At 46.4% G+C, this 15,561-nt stretch overlaps 2 protein-coding genes across 2 annotated transcripts; one reads left to right on the top strand and one right to left on the bottom strand.

The window, feature by feature from the left end:
- Positions 1-7,108: 7,108 nt before the first annotated feature.
- LOC101780848 (3',5'-nucleoside bisphosphate phosphatase) lies at positions 7,109-9,237 on the bottom strand. Its single transcript, XM_004953890.4, has 5 exons — positions 8,780-9,237; positions 8,478-8,602; positions 8,060-8,374; positions 7,772-7,941; positions 7,109-7,650 (listed from the first exon to the last, which is right to left on the bottom strand). Exons 1-5 carry the CDS (start codon positions 9,137-9,139, stop codon positions 7,298-7,300), a joined length of 1,323 nt encoding a protein of 440 aa, XP_004953947.1. The 5' UTR covers positions 9,140-9,237; the 3' UTR covers positions 7,109-7,297.
- Positions 9,238-11,369: 2,132 nt separating this feature from the next.
- LOC101780442 lies at positions 11,370-15,370 on the top strand. Its single transcript, XM_004953889.3, has 5 exons — positions 11,370-11,534; positions 12,201-12,916; positions 13,013-13,066; positions 13,181-13,368; positions 14,934-15,370. Exons 2-5 carry the CDS (start codon positions 12,265-12,267, stop codon positions 15,018-15,020), a joined length of 981 nt encoding a protein of 326 aa, XP_004953946.1. The 5' UTR covers positions 11,370-11,534; positions 12,201-12,264; the 3' UTR covers positions 15,021-15,370.
- Positions 15,371-15,561: the final 191 nt, after the last annotated feature.

The following is a 15,561-nucleotide window of genomic DNA, read 5'->3' as shown; positions in this document are numbered from 1 at the left end:
GCCAGGGCTTTATATAGTGCCAGGCTTGAGGCCGTGCACGCGAAGCCAAGCGAGCATCTCTTCCTCGCTGTTCATTGCGATTTCTTCTCCGTGGTGGATTAGCACAAAATGATAGATTAATCAGCTAAACAACGCCCCCTGAAAATTATTAAAAATGCAATTTGGAAGCAGGGCTGTTGCTCTCGTCCACTGCGTCATCCCACGCCAGGTAGCACGCGCGAATGCCAAGTCGCAGCCAGTTGTGATCTGCCACGTGTGCCCCGTGTAGGTGGTCTCGTGTGATTGCGGTTTGGGGATGGTGGGCTGGATTGACTTGCCAATGGTGGCGCCCCTTTGTTCTTTGGAATTTGGCTTTTCGCTTGCACCAAGAGCTAAAAGCCTTATATAATTTTTAAATTCAGGGATTTTGTGCTGATTAACTTCACGCCTTTGATAGGGTTAAAATAAGAAATTTGTTTTACATGAAAGTTGTTTCCTCGATATTTTCTTTTACTACTATTGTTATGCATGGGAGTATTTTCTTCTTATTACAAAGATACGCGTGTTCTCGGAAACAATGCATGGGAGTGTGACTTAAAAGGGCGGTAAGATATCCATTTTGCAATTTTAAAGCTTCGTGAATTAGAGATTGCGTTTTGTATTCCTGTTTGCATTTAGGATGATAAATAAAAGAGAACAATACATGTACTTATTTGATAGCTGTAGTTTGATTGCAGACAAGTAGTACATAAACAAATTTTCTCCTATTTATCTTGGGGGTACCCGCGTGATAATGTTCATGTTGCTTTCAAACGGAAAGAATTGGTGTAGTATAAACAAACTTGGGTTTAGAACGTTCTTGATCCAAGGGCTGACGAGCTTGTGGGCGCCATTGATTTGGACCTCAAAAAGGACAAGTTTGAATGGTGCCTACTCAATTATATCACCAATTGGCAATTGCAGGTCCAGCTACGTGCAACTGTACAACTGATGGGTTTCTTATTGGCTAATCATGGCTCCAAAGTCTCCAGAGCCACGTTATGTTCTAGTAGAGAGTCCCTCTCATAACGCTACTCCGTCAAAAATATTTGTGTGAAAAACATGAGGAACAGAAACCCCAATCAATTCGCGGAGAGCAACGGGGGAAGAAAATCAGGCGAGGCGAAGAAATTTTCAAACTTTTCTGGCTCCAATCGGTTTCGAGCTTCCAAGTGGACTGAGGAGGCGAGGACCGGGTCATCACTGTTGTGTGGTTTTGGAGGTGCCACCGTTAGTCCGAGGCAATAGTACAGGTGTGCTGATGGAAATGTTTGGAGCCGTTTCATGGTGGATCGGATGCTGCACCTACTGCAAGTGGTAGATGCAGGCGCATCAAGGGTAAAGAAGAAAGGGAACAGGAAGCATGTTTGGTTAAACCGGTCAAACAGGTCATCAAGGATGCAAATGCGTGTTGGGCACATTAATGCGCTACTAGAGAGCCGATCGCAACACGCTGCCGGACCGGACAAGCCATTGCATCGCTCACCGGAGGCATCTGCAAGTTGATTTTTGACAGGGAAACTGCTCCTGCCCGATGGAAGCTGCCGAAGAGGAACTCAGGAGCAAAAACGATCATAAATCCTGCCGCAGGTGGTAGGGCAGAGACGAGCACACGACTTCACGAATCGATTGCTGCTATTCAAGGCCAGGGAAAGGGGAAATATCTGAGGCGCGTGAGCGGGGGACGACGACCACCACAGCGTGGGCACGGCAGCGCGACGTCGGCACCGCTCGCCGCTCGCCGGGGATGAGATGAGAACGAGATACGGGTGCCGGGTGCGCCCCTAGGTTGGTGGCCGGCGACCCCCGCGAGGCCGCGACACCGAGACGAAGCGGATCCGTGTGGGCTCCGGCGTCCCGCGAGACGCGGCGCGCCCCTTCTGGTTTCGGGTGGTGGCCAGTGGACGCGAGCCGAAAGGGAACGCCCGAATCGCCCGCGCGCGCACCCCGTGCGCGAGGGGAGCGCGCGCCGTGGGCGGGCACGTCGTGTGCCCAGGCGCGTGCGTGCGCCGACGGGGAGGGCGATCGATCGCTGCGTTTCGGGCAAGCGAACCGAAAGCGTATCGCGCGCCGTTGGCGTGCCCGGCTCGTGTCGCACGGGTCGGTCGCGTGGTCGCTTGCCTGCCCAAAACAGTAGCCTAGTACCAATCGTCTGTTTTCAATTTTTTTCCCTTCTGATGAATTCTGAACTGTCGAAATACGACCGGTTCTTTATGTAAAGGTCGGGTGAATTTTGTGGCCACAGTTACGCGAGTGACCGGGGTGATGACTGATTTTCTTGAAACGATTTTTTTTTTAAACGAAAGGGGTGATGACTCATGAGATAACAAAAGTGTGGTGACGTGCGACATGGATTAGCGACCACTGGTTTCGAATTCGAAGCTAGTATACCATGCAACCTTACATCATACGCACGTCGTGCCTGCAGCTAGAATCCAGGTTTGCCCAAGAACCTGGACGTGACGTGTTTGTATGTTGCGGCCGTGCGAGTTCAAGATGAGGATCATGAGCCGGGCGGAAGCATCTCGATCCCGGGATTCACAAATCGAGACGACGCCACTGACATCACAGGCATCGGGAGGCTAGCGTTTCTACGCTACCAAAATCATTAATCAAAGATATCGCTTGAATTAATCTAGGAGCGACGCTAATCAAGAGAGGGTGGATGTGGATGGATACCTTGCACTAGAAAAAACTGCGTCATCTCGTTCTGCGACGCCAGGTTAATTAAGTTAACCTCCATCAGACACCCCTGTTAGATATGCTTGTTAATTCCTGGATGAGCTAATCGAGCTTGCTGCAGTTTAGAAATTCGTGGACGCCAGAGCTCCCAAGCTGGCATTTATTCTGCTGGTTGGGCATTCGGGTAATTTGGGAAATTTGAGTCAGATAATTCGTGTATTTATAAATTCAGGTTTCAAAATGGCTACCTGAACTTCACCCAAAAAGTAGAATACCCAAATTTTTTGTACCAAAAAATCGGGTTTGGGTTCAGGTTTTCCGAATTAACTAATAAATTGCATATGTTTGTTCCTCAACTATCACCGTACCATGATCATAACTTTGATAGTGCATGGGTTGAAACAAAAATGCATTTTAACATATCACATACCAATTACACATCAAACAACAAGCAAATTGATGGATCAAACTAATAAATTTCACTACATTTACAATCTACTAGTGCATAAGCTAATATCCGGGTAAATTAGGAATTCAAGTACCGGAGTTGAATAACCGAACTTCCTGAATTAAATTCGGGTTTCTCAACTTCGTACCCGAAATAGTTTTCGGGATCTTTAGGAAATTCTGCTCACCCCTACGATGCCAATCAACTGCTCGCAGGCCATTAGAACACGAGCGGCCTGCAAGACCATCAAATGAAAACAGTTGGGTGTCGCATCAGCGATCAGGGCGGATCGGAGGAGAATGATTTGGGCGGAGGTGGTGGGTGGCCGGCGAGAGCCCGGCGGGGGCGCGGAGGGAGGGAGGAGTGGACGATAGGTGAGGTGATACGAGCGCCTTGCTTGGTTGGTGTGAATTGTGAAATCCTCGAATCCAAATCCACCCAGCTCCGCGTGCTGTCTCGCCCAATCATTCGGTTCGCATCGCGTTTCCATGGTGATTTTTCACCTTTTTCCTCGTCTCCTTTTTCATCCACGCGCACGCGCCGCAGCGCCCTGACCTCTTGTCTGCACGTTTCGGCGGCCAGTGAGAGGTGTATCGGCTTTACACGCGCACAATCTCTGTCGGCTACCGTTCCGCTTGGCTCCACATCTTTGGTCTTTGACCGGGACTGATGCAGAGGAGGAGCGTCCTTGTGAGAAGAGGAGAAGATGAAGAAGAAACGTCGGAGCGTGTTCGTGCTACTCGTGTCATGAAGTTCAGAGAGCTTGGAGAGTTTTTTACAAGTTGCCGATGCTTTGCACGTGTGAAACTGCAAGATAGTAGTTCAGTAAGCCTAGAGCGTGGGTTTACAGAGAAACAACGATGGATGCCACTAGAGATTACCAAGCAATGATACTCACGAAAGCATCGGTAGCCAGTAGGGATTGTGGAACAATGCGATCCGAACATATGCTCAGAACTCCCTTCTGCTCCGTAGGGTTAAAAACCTTTGCAAGTCAAAAAGGCGTGGGTCCTGGCCAAGAGCTCTCTTGTACTCCAAGCGATCCGCACTGCCCAGTGCCCAGCCCAGTCACGCACCCCCGATACGGATGATGTGGACGCTACTGGCCGTGATTGCCGACACAATCAATAAAGCAGCTCCTCAGTCTGTTCAACCAAAAATGACATTCCCACTGTTCCATTTGCTGACAGATCACCTTAAAATCATAAAATGAATGAAGGAGCGAAAGTTCATGCTCCCACCTCCCAGTCGTTCGAATGGCTCCGCTGATCCGAGCAACAAAAACCACCGTCACCTGGACGGCTGGAACCCGTCCCCCGAGCTGATCTCTGAATTTCTCCCATTAGACCAATCGGATCGCTGCTGATGCCGTCGTCTCTGAAATGGCGTGGTTTCGTCGCGGTTTCAGCAGCATAGTTCCCGTGAAGTGAAACTACGATCAGGCATCTTTGCCTGACACATCTGCCAGATGGCTGCCATTCGAGCGCACCTATCTTTGACCGTGTGCCTCCCATGACCGGCAGCAAGTCCTGGAACGCGGCTTCTGCTGCCGCACCAACCCCATAGCGTCTTGCATCGGCGTGCATTGCATAAAGAGAACGCCACTACGGCCACCAACCTCATCCCAGAACACAAGAACCAGTTCGTGTGGCGGTGGCGGTGGCGGTGGCGGTGGTGCCCATGAACTCCTGTCTGCCTCTCGTTAGCTTCGTTCCAGTGGGGACAGTAAGCTAGTGGCAAGGAGAGCGCGCGCAGTTGAATGTCTGGATTCGAATTCCTCTCCGTGGAACCGCTCTTTTCTCTTCCACATTTATACGAGAATGGTGGCGAGTAGCCGAGTACCATTATTCGGATCCTGAAGATATCGCGCGGCGTGCGGACATGTGCGCCTGCTCGCTGCCGCGTCCTGCAATCTTCAGAAAACCATTGAAAATCCGAGTTCGTGCCCCTTGCAGCGGGCTTCAGAAAACCATTGAAATAAAACAGCAGGTCGTGAACCCTTCACCTTCAGTCCTTCATAAGGAGTAAGATCAGAAGAATGCGTGCACTTCTGAAGATCATATTGTTTACTCCAGGTCCAAAGAACCGCAGCTAGCAGCTGCTCGCCATTGGGATGATCAGAGCTCGCTTGACTTCGCAGTGTGCTACTATTATTGAACTGCAGTCAGCGGGGCAGTTGGCTGCATGACGAAGCTTAGATCAATCATTCATGGGATTCCTCCAATTGGGCTCCAGGTTGCAGCTCGCATCAAGGTTGCATCGGAGACACGTCAGACTGGCGTTAGATTAGTGACAATAATGCAAACCCCTTGGTGAATGGGAAGCTTATTTTTCTTCTTTGCAGCTGGAAACCACCTAGGGCGCACGCGGTTTCTGTCGATTTGCAGCAGTAACTGTACATTCACGTCCACCCAGAGATTTGAACTGCCATGTCTCCAGTTGAGTCTCTTACTAACCAGTGATTCTCCAATTAAGAATCTCAAAAGTACATCTTTTCTGGAGAAATTGCCAAATTGGCCTAGTACAACAAACCTGTCAAGATCACATGCTACATTTGAATGTGGCAATGAAAATGGAGAGCATTATTGCGTCTAGGAGCAAGTCGGTAGCCAATGGTGTTCCTTTAGATCGGGTAGTTAATCACAATGAGTTGTCATTTTAGTTTATTTCTCTCATAAATTAGTTACGTGGCATGCCCTTGTCGTTCATTTTATCAAATTTGGGGTCAAGATAATGACCAAAAGAGATGGAAATGCACCCTAATGTCTTCCAACAAAAAGGGAGAGCATTGTACTTTAGAAGTTCTGGAGTCAGGAACTTCATCCAGACGTGTCCACGATACTTGCAATGATCATCACGCCAAAGCGTCTGAAAAATGGCTGATTACGCCAAGGGGAAGAATGATGCTACGTTCCCAAGAAGTCAACTTCCTTGCTTGCAAGAATCCTTCTGCCCCATAAGAAGGAATAATTGCCGATTTTGCCTTTCCTGGTTTGTCACAGTCGGAAACTATTCTGATACTTGAAGTCAAGACCGAAACGTCTGAACTCTCAACCCTTGTTGCTTTACACCTTCAACTCCAGAGCTCAGTTCTAAATTCAGAAAATAATCTACCTCCGTCTCCACTGTCCAGCAATTATGCTCTGATATTAGCAAGTACTTGTCTATCCATGAAAGGTAGCAGCCGCAGCTTGACATACCATCATTACGTGATGATGCCTGACGTGCCATCTTCCAGTTTCGAAATCAGCTCCCCACCAGCCGGATGGAAATGATAAACCTTTAGGTTTTGGTGCATCTGTCAGGCCCATCATGCAACCTGCTATCCTTCTTCATATTTTTGTTAGTAATTCTTTGTTGAGCTGGAAACTGAATGCTTGATGCTTGCATTAGAGCAGCTTTTCCAGCAAACAAACAGCGTACATTAGCTTTCTGAAAGTTTTTTGAAAGACTGCTTTCTGAAATTTAGCAAGTCATAAGTTCGTAGGAAAAAGCCCATGTGCTACAAACTGATGCATAGAAAGCCCGCGGAACCACTCCTAGACACGGCCTGCTAGATGCGCAACACAAGGCCCACTACGCAGAATCCTTTTTTTCCCCCTCCTTCCCATTCATCTCTCCCTGAAACCATTCAAATTCTCCCAGGCTCCCCAGCAGGCTATTCCTTCCTCTGAAGACTTGAATCTCCAGAATCTGACTCATAATAGGATTTAATTTCAACAAATATAGTGCAGTGCAGCAAACCACTATCCACTACTCCTACCTCTTTCCAGATGAAATTTCTCCAAAAACAAGTGAACACAGAATTATCACTGGTCCTAACAACAATCTCCTGGTTCTTTATAAGCTCTGACGTCTCTCAGTTTTCAGTTTTGCATGTTATCACGGTCTGAATCGATTGTGGTTATGCTCCTTTTCTAGTATCAGCTCCACTGGCAAGCACAATGAAAAAAATTTGCATGCTACAAAAAGTAGAAAGAGATTTGACATGAAAATTCTCATGATTACAAGTGATAAAATCATAAGTCATAGGGACACTACAATTTTCTTTCTTTTTAGATAAGGTACAAAATGGACTGGTGATTTTAAGCTAGTACATTTACCATGTCACTTCTGCCTCATGGTCAATTGCGGGCTTCCGGTTCCGTGTTACTGAGGAGTGAGGCCAATGTCTGCAAGTTCTGCTCGGAGGACCTCAACCTCGGAAGCATCTGTCAGCTCTGAGTCTTTAGAAGAAAGGCGCAAAATGCAGAAATCTCCAGCAGAACTTATCCGTCGAAATCCGTTGGATCCATTCAAGTCAGTAGTCCTTTCAGAGATACTTGCAAATATTTCCTTGATTGCATTATGCCAGATTGGCTTTGCTATCTCAAGAAATTTAAAAACAGCCAAGACCGGAAGATCAACACTTCCAACATCAGGTTCCTCCTTGTCATCCCGTCCATGGAAATCTGATCCACCAAGCTTCAGAAGCTCATACGTATCGGCTAGATCACTCAATCCTGTTGAAAAACAGTCCATTGTTAGTAAGAAGTTTCAGATATATCCAACAGACATAAAGGGGCAACAAATAATTATGGTCATGAAGTGCTGTAACACGAAAAATGGCCATCTTGTTCATACCAGATACTTTCCCATCGCTTCGATAGACCTCAATACCATGCAAACCAGCAGCTTTCAAATTCTTTATCACAGCAGCAGGATTTTTCAGTGCCCACGGATGAGCTAAAACTGCTACACCCCCGGTTTGACAAACTAGCTGCACCACGGATTCGCCGGTCGGTTCACTACCTCTACAAATGGACAAAACGAAATACACACGGTTAATGTAGCTCTACACCTGATATGGAATGAACTGGAAATATACCATCACAGATGACCTAGAGAGGGGAAACAATTGATACTACTTACGTGGCATAAGCAGGCCCTCCATCGTACAAGTACCTGCTAAAAGCCTGCCTGAGATTCTCCACATATCCAGCATCAACCATGGCACGGGCCACATGCAATCTGCCGGGAGCCACTCCATTCCCAGCTATCTTACACACATCTTCCAGCTTCATTGGCATGTTAAGGCTCCTAAGCTTCAGTAGCATCTCGTTTGCGCGTGCATATCGGCCCTCCCTGATACCCGCTAGAAACCTCTCTAATTCTTGAGGTCTAGCAGGACCCCAGGTACCATAGTATGCAAGAATGTGCACAGGATCCTCAGACCCAGATTCGTCACTACCAATCAAGAACGCTAATGATTAAGCACATTTTGCAGTGCATGACAATAGCATGGCCCAAATATTCCGTTTACTACCGTGAGAAGACAGAAGAGGGTCACCTAGGCGAATGCACGGCGCTGATCTCGACGCCAGGGATGATCCTGATTGGATCCCGTTTTGCCGCTTCCATGGCCTCCGGGACGCCGGCCATGGTGTCATGATCAGTCAGCGCGAATACTTTCACCTGTGCTGATCACAAGGCAGTTCGCTAGTATCAGCATGTGAACTCTGCAACGGCAGATATGATCAGTGAACTACGATATCAGCCGTGACTCAAGGATTGATCACAGTGCAGAATGCAAGTCTGCAATCGATCTGCAGACGAACAATGGCTAGCAGCGACACTGCGAGAGCAGCTTACCCCGTTGCGGTGCGCGCGCTCGACGAGCTCGGCGGGCGAGAGCGAGCCGTCGCTGCGCGCCGAGTGCGCGTGCAGCTCCACCGCAACGCGCGGCCGCCGCACCCGCGCCCTCCCGGCCTGCGCAGCCTGCTCGTCGTCGCTCGCCGCCTCGCGGCCAGGGCAGGCCCAGCGGAGCACGAACCTCCGCGCGGCCACCTCCTCCTCCGTCGGTGCCCTCGGCCGCCTCTTCTTCCTCCTCCTCCTATCCTTCCTCCCCTGTGAGTCCGGATCTCCCGCGTCCGGCGCCGACGTGGCGATGGCATCGGCCGCCACGACCACGACCGCGTCCTCCTCGGTGGAAGCGCCCATGGGAGGAGGCATCTGCCCCGTCCAACAAGTTCCAAACCCCAAGCCAATAGCAGCCGATCTCCTCCCCACTGCAGCTGCGCCGCTGCGGGCGTGCGCGGCGTAATAATGAAGCGAGGTCGTGGGGGCGGTGGGTGAGGGTGGCGTCGGGGCTTTTAAGACGTGCGGTCGCCATCAGCGACAGAGGGAGGAGGGGGGCCGCAGCCTCACCGGGGGAGGGGCCGCGCCGCGCTCGTGTCGTGTGCCGGCCGTCTACGGCTTGACAGACAGCTATGAATGTGGCGGCCATGCGCATGCGCGCGTGGGCCTCGTAATGCTTGCCCGTTCGGCGGGCCGAGCCGGGGCGGAAGTCAGACGTGGACTATGCCGATTGCGCGATTAGAATGGGCCAGTTGCCTGCCTACAAAGTATTCCAATTGGGAAGTCTAGGCCCGTTATCCGCTTTCTCATATGAATAGCCCATCAAGGACACAACCAAGGAGGGGGATAAAAAAAACCGTGCATGGCAAAACATGAACAGCATTGTGTCGGGTTAGCCCGGAACGAAAATATACGTAGCGCACACTAATCATATTCATTATTACTGGATGCTTTACCATTAACGAGCACTTCTTCTACCACTGGAAAAAATAGCGCAGGTTGCATCTTAAAATAATAGAAAAAATAGCGCATGTTGCATCTTAAAATAAATCTAAAAAAACATGAGCACATGTATTGAGTCGATAACTCAAACCTGATTAGGTAAGTTCTACCATAAAAAAATCTTATTTGTGTTAAGATTGTGGTGTGCCTAAAATATTGGCGTTCAAAAAAAACTTGGCACGATCACTAGCATAATAAAATAAATTTTACGCAAAAGGACATACAAGAACAATACGGGAAAACTTAAAACAAACTGACATAAATAGATGAAATATGTGTGAAAAAAGATTAAGAAGCCATGTAGGAAAATGTATGTAAGCTGTGTCTAGAACGGGAATGACCGCTCCTCTTGCCGATAATAGTTAGGGTTCTAAATTTTGAACATTTAACTTGTTGAGGTTCTTATGATATATTTCCTACATATTTGGCAATAACTATTTAATAAATAGAACAAAATTTTATCCCACCAGAACAAAATTCTATACTGGAGAAACTTTTGTGACGCGAACAAATAATTAAAACTAGCTAAAAATTCCTTAACAAAATTATTCAGGTAAACAGAAAAAGTTTGTTTGAGCGGAACAAGGCTGCATGAGAAACAAAAGTATTTACAGTTTGGGGTAAATTGTGCAAACTTACGAGAACAGATTGCAAACCCATCTTGATTGACAATAACTATTCAACTAACATTATACACTTACAAAACAAAAAAGTTTGCACAGATGAAACATAAATTTGTATGGCTAGAATAATTATATGACTCGCAGAACAAAATGTTGTACACATGGAGAATGGAAAAGGAGAGGGGGTAGGCGACAGCAGCATGATACCAATTAGTTGGACGAGATTCCAATCTAGAAGCGCCACTAGCTCACCTAGGGCCACTAGCTCACCTAGGAGGATATGGTGTGATAAAAGTTACAAACTGAATAGGTACGTCAAAACGCGTGGGGCAAAGACCTCTCAATGTACATGCTTTTTCGAGGATGACCTAGGATTGTCATGGCATATGAAACCTATCAAAATTTGGCTTAATAATGTCGCAATGGTCGTGGCTGATAAGCTTAAGCAATTGGTGAGGCTAATGCAGCTTCGTGACCGAGACAATACACAGACATTGTATGGTAGGTAGGTGCACTTGCAAGTAAGTTTTGCAATGAATTTGTCTATTTACATAAAAATATCATTGCAACATGGTAAATAAGTCCGATGCAACCACTTAAACAAAAAATTTAACTCAGCTAGTTCGTCCGGTGGTGGCTCTTCATGGGTGAAAATGGATTGATTCGCTTAAACTTGTTCGTACCGTGGTGGTGTTTCAACAAAACTTAGGAAGAAATGGCATTTGCAACACAACAATCTCAAGGATACTAATTTTTACAAGTTTCTTGGAATTTTATAGTCTATATCCAAACGCAGCCCGTTCCTTCCAGAACGGAACGGAAATTGCGAAGCGAACGGTGCCCGCGCCTGTGCGCCACGCGTCGCCTGGGCAGGGCCGACGCGCCCAATCTACGCGCGCGGCGCCTCCCGCCCCGGGCGCACGCAACCGCCCTGAATTCCGAACGCGAGCGCGCGCTAGGGGTCCCTCGGTTTCGGCTCGCTCACGCCGCCCGCTCCAGTTTCCGCCTCCATTTTCGCAGGCTCCTCCGCCCACAAAACCCAACGCTCCCCCATCCCATTCCCTCCCAAGACCCTCCCTGGCTCCATCTTCCGCGCGGTCCCTCAGCGGCGAACTGGGAAAGGCGGGCGGGCGTCTCGCGGCGAGGTTCGCTCCAAACCCTACTCCCCCTCTCCCGTCCGCCCCCCTCGCCGCCTCACCTGCACATTCCCTTCCGGTCGGCGAGTCCACCCGCGCGCGCGGTGGGAGGATCCCGCTGGATTTCCTATGTCTCGATGCGCTTGCACCTGGAACGCTTGATTCGTACTCCGGTAGCCGCCGTGAGTCGGGGTTTGCAGCTGAACCCCCTGGGTAGATCCTGGTTGCGGTTTGTTTCCGTTTTGGCTTTGAGTTGGGGATCCAATGCTTCTTTTCGCTCTAATTTTGAGCCTTTATAAGGGTATTCCTTTTTTTGTATGAGCACTGTGACGTTGATGTAACAAAATCAGTTGCGCATTTTGACCTTTGATTGTTCTTGGGCGAAAAATTGGGAGAATCGTGTATTAGATAACCTTCAATTTCTTGTGTGTTCGTATGTGGCGTGCATTATCTGCTGCAAGGGCACTTGAGTTTGCTCAAAATGTCCAATTAGCACCCCGTGCATGCACTTGATGATTTGCCTCCTGCTTAGGCCAGATCCAATTGTTTTCACAATCAGCGACACCTAGCTCTTTGTTTGAGTCGACGTCATGCTACTGGAATTATAGTTCTACCGTTCCTCGACACAATGTGGACGTGCTTCTTAATATGATGTTTTCCTTTTGGATTGACCAGGACATTGGGTTTGGGGTTTGTGCTGCTGTTAATATAGCTAAGTGGTCAGGATCTGGACCTAATAATGGTGGAAAACACTCATGGTAGTGGACGCCGTGCGTTCGGGGACTTGACAAATATCCTTTGCAAGCGACCAGCCCTATCAGATCCAGAGAACAGTACAGGTGGGATAAAGATTAGACGGATCGAAAAGGACACTATGACTAAGAAAGAGTTTGATGAAAATGCAATGAATAGCAGTAGAGGGAAAGGGATTGTATTTGGGCACTTGTTTGATGGTGTTGCCAAGGGGAATTTCGAAAGGCCTTCTATTTTTCGGCACACCAAGGTCCAGCACATGGCTGCCAAGGCAGCTGGGCTTCTATCCAAGGAGGTCAGTGACTTGAGGGACCGTTGCCCATCAGTAGATTCATTTGATTTCAGTGATAAGGAGCAGGATTCTTCGCTGGATTCTGAAGGTGAGTATGATGAAGATGATGAGACAGGTGGTGAATTGCCGGGTCATTTTAGCAACTCAGAGGTAGCTAATGATGGTGAGTGCTTGACTCAAGAGGAGATAGTTGGATCATCAGGAAATCAGAAGCCTCTGTCTTCATTGGACTTTACGACAGGTGGTGACTTGCTGAGTTCTAGTGTTCAGCATGCTTCAATGAGAACTGGTGGCTTGGAAGAAGCTGTTTCTACAAAATCTTGTGCTTGTTCTTTCTGTCTTAAGGGTATGCTTACATGCATTTCTTCCTTTCAGATGTACTTGTTTATGCCAGCATGATGTCATGTAAACTTATACCTTACTTCTGTTTCCTTGCGAATAGCTGCTTTTATGTTGGCGGATCTCCTTTATCAGGATGCAAGAAGCCGGCTTTCTGGTAGGATAGCAAATTTAACTACTTTTATCTTTTCCATAAGATCAAGTATAAGTATGTGCTGATTTCATTTGTGTGATACTGATCATTTAAAATCCATCTTTGCTGATTCCTTAGTATCGAAGAAAAGCATAAAGTTTGCTAGGTCTTTGGAGGCAAAGAAAAGCAAAGGAAACGAATATGCTGCCAATGTAGCCGGATATGACCCAAAACAAGCTGTGGGGTTGGAGTTCGAACTATCTCAACAACAGAGATCACTCTTTCTTTATACAGAGAATGCCCTTGTTCGCGAGTCAACACAGCTTGTAAGTTGTTCTATCTGTCCTTCACCCACCTTGCTTAGTAAATTATTGTGTGGCTTGTGTATCTGTATTTTGCCAGTTGCCATCAATTTGCGCCTGTGTTTATATGTGAAAAAATGTGTGGAACTGTTTGTTCAACATAGATGTGTCTGCTTGCACATGTTGATACAGTTGGATTGCTGGAAGGATCATTGCTTTTAATGAACGATTTGCAATAATTTAAACTCATGTGTTTTCCATTTTGGGTCTTATGATCTTATCAAATTATTTGGAACTAAGACAATATGATTTAAGTTCCTCCACACAAACTTATTTTGTAATAAGATAGAAAAACATAACTATCCTATAAGTTTTTTTAGGGGGGAGGGGTACTATCTCAATACTTGAAGTTTTAATGCCTATGTTGGTGGAATCTTTACTGGTACCTAAAGAATTATTACTTTTGGTAATCTTGTGTTATTTACTTCGTGTTTCTGTTGCCATTTATCTCAACTCCTGTACTTGTGAAATCATATTTGTTGTCATTGTTCAAAGTTGGCAAAGTAGTACTAGTACGGTATTCTACTTTGTGAGCTTTTTATCTGCTATCTTTGTTTTTCCGAACTATGGCATTTTGTAGTAAATTGACAATTATGGTGTCTTTCAACAATGTGAGAACCTGACCATAGCCTTTGGAATGGAGTTGTGCAAAATGAAAACTGTTTGCATGAATAGTTAATAGCCATCTTTTGTTCTTGGGTGTATGAATAGAGCGTTTGTTTCGTCCTATTAGTTGCGCTATGCAAAACTCTATTGAGACATTCTATTCTGTGGTATACTGCTGTAGTTTCTGATGGTGGCTGATGTAATTGCATGCGAAACAACTGTTTACATGAATAGTTAACAGCCATTTTTGTTCTTGGGTGTATGAATGGAGTGTTTCCTTTTATCCTATGAGTTGCTCTATGCACAGATCTATAGAGGCATCTATTCTGTGGCATACTGCTGGAGTTTGTGACGGTGGCTGATGTAATTGCATGTTTAGTACTAGTAATGGGATTTCCCCCATTTCTTTTCTGTAAGTCTAGGTTTAAAACTTTTCATTGATCCAAACTGGATGTCGGTTGAGGTGTTCATTCTGCTTCTGCCTTGTTTTGGGTGACATCTGGATTTGAAAAAGAAATTGAGCCTCTGACATGGCTGTTTTGGCCAGATTGTCAATCCTAGTCGTTTTCCCATCCACTGAAGAGTTCCTGACACTTTTTGTTGCATTGGTGTCCTGAGTCTTCAATTACTACTAGGCATTGCAACCTTACTTCCAAGTTCTTCAATGTTTTGAAAATCCAGTTTTAATTCTTTTTTATTGAAATCAGTGCAACCTGAACATTTGAATTTGTGCGAACTAGATTTTGTTGCATTCAGTACATTGCCTGTGGCATGCTTGCATGAGTGTTTCCTGTACTCTTTTGATATAAGCTCAGCTTATTAGTTAATATCTACTGCATTCCGTAATGCATGTATGTTACGCCAATAACTTGCATTTCCAATATGTGATTATGTCCTAATAGTAAAACATTTATTTTATTCAGCATTCATCATTTGTGAAGTTAAAAGAATTGAGAGAGAACTACAAGACAGATCTTGGGACGATCAGCAATTCTTCATTGGGAAAATGAGCACTGCATGGTTGCGCTGCTGAAAACTGTTCATTTCCCCGAGACTTGGATCATCAGGCTCGGTTTTGGTCAAGATGCGCATTGAGATAGGCTGTTAACTTAGGGATTCTGGTGGTTACCATCAATTTGGGACTTTTGGCTTTAGCAATTACTCCTATCGTAGAGCATTGGTCCAGCATGTTTGTAGCTGATGTAAAAATCTCCACGGTCAGTTAGGAACTGTATGGTTTGTCTCGTTGAGACATTGGCTTCACTTGTTCTTTGTAGTGAGCTTGCTTTGTATGATAATTGCTTCACGATCTGAAAACAAGAGGGAAAATAATGTCATTTCGAGCTTGCTTGTGAGTTTTCGTGGGAATTGTATCTTCTGAGAGAGGTTATTGTTCGTCGTTTTGGGTTCCAAAGCTGGTCTACTTGATTCTGAGAGTTCGGTGACGGTTTATATGTTTTACAGTTTGTGCACTGGTTGTGAAGTTAAACATGATGTAATACTTGCTACTTGCACGTGTTGGACGAATCTGTCTACATCATGTTTAACTTT

This window comes from Setaria italica, chromosome I, assembly GCF_000263155.2.
Source record: "Setaria italica strain Yugu1 chromosome I, Setaria_italica_v2.0, whole genome shotgun sequence".
Lineage (NCBI taxonomy): Eukaryota > Viridiplantae > Streptophyta > Magnoliopsida > Poales > Poaceae > Setaria > Setaria italica.
Note: the sequence above shows the minus strand (reverse complement) of the source record. Positions and strands in the feature narration are given on the sequence as shown.